The 2,936-nt window shown below is 49.2% G+C and overlaps 1 protein-coding gene across 1 annotated transcript in view; it reads right to left on the minus strand.

Annotated features, from left to right (window-relative positions):
• ppm1e (protein phosphatase, Mg2+/Mn2+ dependent, 1E) overlaps window positions 1-2,428 on the minus strand; it is a 43,531-nt gene extending 41,103 nt beyond the window's left edge. Inside the window, 1 exon segment of the mRNA XM_042091666.1 lies at window positions 1,857-2,428. Within this exon segment, the coding sequence (XP_041947600.1) occupies window positions 1,857-2,038 (182 nt within the window). The 5' untranslated portion in view covers window positions 2,039-2,428.
• Between the last annotated feature and the right edge of the window lie 508 nt (window positions 2,429-2,936).

Here is a 2,936-nt window from a genome sequence, read left to right on the forward strand (position 1 = left end):
CCAGATAGGACACTACCGGCTTTCTCACAGATCTCACAAATACAGATCAAATCAGAAGCATATGAAACATTTGAACAATCCGCTCAAGATCCTTTGTTGTTTATTTCAAGAAGAATGTGCACATTGAGAATGTTTCGAGACCAGCGGTCAGTTTTCTTCACTCACACTCACTGTCTTCATGCCTTGTGGAGGCAGTGGAGTAGTAAATTATCTGGCAGCTCAGTGGCATCAACATGCCAAGTCATTAGATCAGAAAGGCTAAGAACCAACCATAATTCCCTCTTTTTAAGCCATTTTCATAAGATCTAGATAACGCCCTTGTCTCTAGACACATTACCATATTACTGAATTCCCCCTCTGAAACCTGACGTAAGCATGTCACCCCATGCAGAACGTAGCTATAGGCTGAGAGGGAGTCGTATCTAGATGGCGAGCTGTTTTGCATAGAACAAAAGGGAAATTAGTGAGAATGATACGTAATAATATATTTGGCTCGAACGCCTCTCTGTCACCTCACTTCCCCCCAGCGCAGAGCCGCACCAGGGGCATTATTTCCGTCAGCCTTCCGTCTTATCTAAACGAACTGACTGACGTACTCTTGGAGGACGCGACAGACGCCTCCATCACAGACCGTGCCTGCGCTCTGTCGATCGCTCGCGCGGTCCACCTGATTCCCTCGCTCCCCTCCGATGTGGCGACGGGTCTATTTGTGGAAACACGCATGACGTCATTTCTCAAGCGCAAACCCTTCCACAGCTCGAGAAGAATTCAATTTAGCGCGAGAGGGAATGTGCTTTTCCTCCCTGTAACGCAGCTGTGTGGTGTGTGTGTGTGTGTGGGTGAGTGTGTGTGTGTCTCACGGAATGAGGACAAGGATGCACACACATACCTTAGGGAACGCGGTAGCATCTTTGAACACAGCACAATATAGCCTACACATGAAGCGGAATTCATTTAGGGGATTTTACTCACGAGCATCTGTATCTAGACGACCTGTCAGTAGCCTATCTGCTGTGATATTAAATGATGAAATCGTTCACATTATTTTATACAACAAAATTTAACTCAAGGAGCAAATGCCTATATGAGTACCGGCGGTCCGTGGGTACCCTCGGAGGGGGTGGTCGGCTGGCGTCGGCTCAGTCGTAGCCTATAGCCTCCGATGAGTGTGACGCAAAAGATGGGGATCCACCACTCCAGGACCTCGGGTGGGCACGCGGACGCGGGGGATGCAGGGAGGAGGAGGGGTGAATGGGAGGCTCGCGGTGAATGAAAAAGCGTCTGCGATGCGATACCACAACTCTGTCGAGATATTGTGCGTAAAGGATATCACATTAAAAGTTACAAGTCTAACTGAGATCAGAGGAATAATGAGTTTTTTTTTTTTAACAAGAGAAGGTGAGACATTTTAGATAACCTAGGCTATATCCCCAAGAGCGACGCTTCACATAGGGGTATACCCCACTACTGGCTGCAGCCATCACTTGCTTGACTGATCTACTGTGTTCTGACAGAGCTGAGGCAGAGACTGTACTGAACTCTGTAAGATGCTGCGGACTCAGACGGCCATAGAGCCGCTATTTCATTCGGTACACTTAATCAGACTGACCGCGAGCAAAAGGAGAGTAGGACACTTTTCACCAAACGAAACTCGTTATGGGTCAGGCACAAGTTCATGTTTTCGCTACAAACAGCGACTGTTTGTAGTGGCCAACAGACCACATCTACTTTCATTTCGTGTTATCACTTCTTTTTGTGTGTTGACCTTAATCTTGAGGTTTAGCTTGTAATGTGTCGGTAACGTCTAGGAAAGAAACTACAGTAAAGGTTATAATAAAATTGGATTGGTACTTAACTATTTGCACAGGTGCTGAAGACACAGGTCGATGCACTCTCCCTCCACTTCGTCCTCCGATATGAGATCCGACAAAGGGCGCATCGGGAGCGGCTGGTCCTCCTGCAGCGGGGGCCTCATCTCCCGGAGGAAGAGCTCCAGGAACCTTCGGAAGGTTTTCTCCTCGTTGCCAGAGCCGGACATCGCTTCTCATTCCTGGGGACACAAGAGGCAGCACGAACCGGGTCCGGAGAGAAGTCTACTTTGAATTGCAGGCTGGGTATTGCTCGCTCTCTCTCTCTCCGAAGTTGCGCGAGTAGGGAAGCGCGCGCGCGAGAGAGAAGCCACGATTCGCGATAATCACAGGAGAGAGGGGGTGGGTGGATGGATGGCGGTGACGTAGGATCAGGGAGGCCGGAATAAGGGAGCGGGAGGAAACAGAAAATAGAAAGCCGTCACGCTATGCCGTCAGAGGCTCGGGCACGCGCGCGCCAAGGAATGCAGCGTTCGCCGCGGTGGGTCGGCTAGTGTGACTTCTCGCCTGCGTGCGCGCTCCTGAGTGAAAAAATAAGAGAGAGGCTCCGCTGTTGACAGGCAAAGCAGCATAAAATAAGAAAAAAGGCGCGTCGCCCCGGCAGCCGCTGTCTAAAGAGGGTCTCCTCTCCTCCTTGAATGTGCTGACATCACACCTCGGTGTGACGCAAACCGCTCCTGACCTTAACTGCTTCTTCTTCTTTACAGAAACGTGGAATAAAGTATTTGGTTAGTATGCAAGGCAGAATTACCAAGGTCACTGTAATCATTTTTGGATAAATAACATCTTATTTCTCCCAGTCTTTAAAAGGGATTTTGCACAAGGCAGCCGGGTTTTAAAATATCTTTATTGACTGAACATTTTCTTTTGAGAAACACATTTATTTGGACAGGCGTGGGTAGTGGACCTGGCAGCAGCCATCCACTGACATCTAAACACGACCCCCCAGACTGTTGGGGTCGCGCAGTGATAAGGCAGAAGCGCTTATCGAGATTCTTATGGCCGCCGATATAGAGAGCAGGCTATTCTCACGCAACGGACAGAGAAGCCGACTCTCTGTGTGATTGC

Source organism: Alosa sapidissima, chromosome 5 (genome assembly GCF_018492685.1).
Source record: "Alosa sapidissima isolate fAloSap1 chromosome 5, fAloSap1.pri, whole genome shotgun sequence".
NCBI classification, from domain to species: domain Eukaryota; kingdom Metazoa; phylum Chordata; class Actinopteri; order Clupeiformes; family Clupeidae; genus Alosa; species Alosa sapidissima.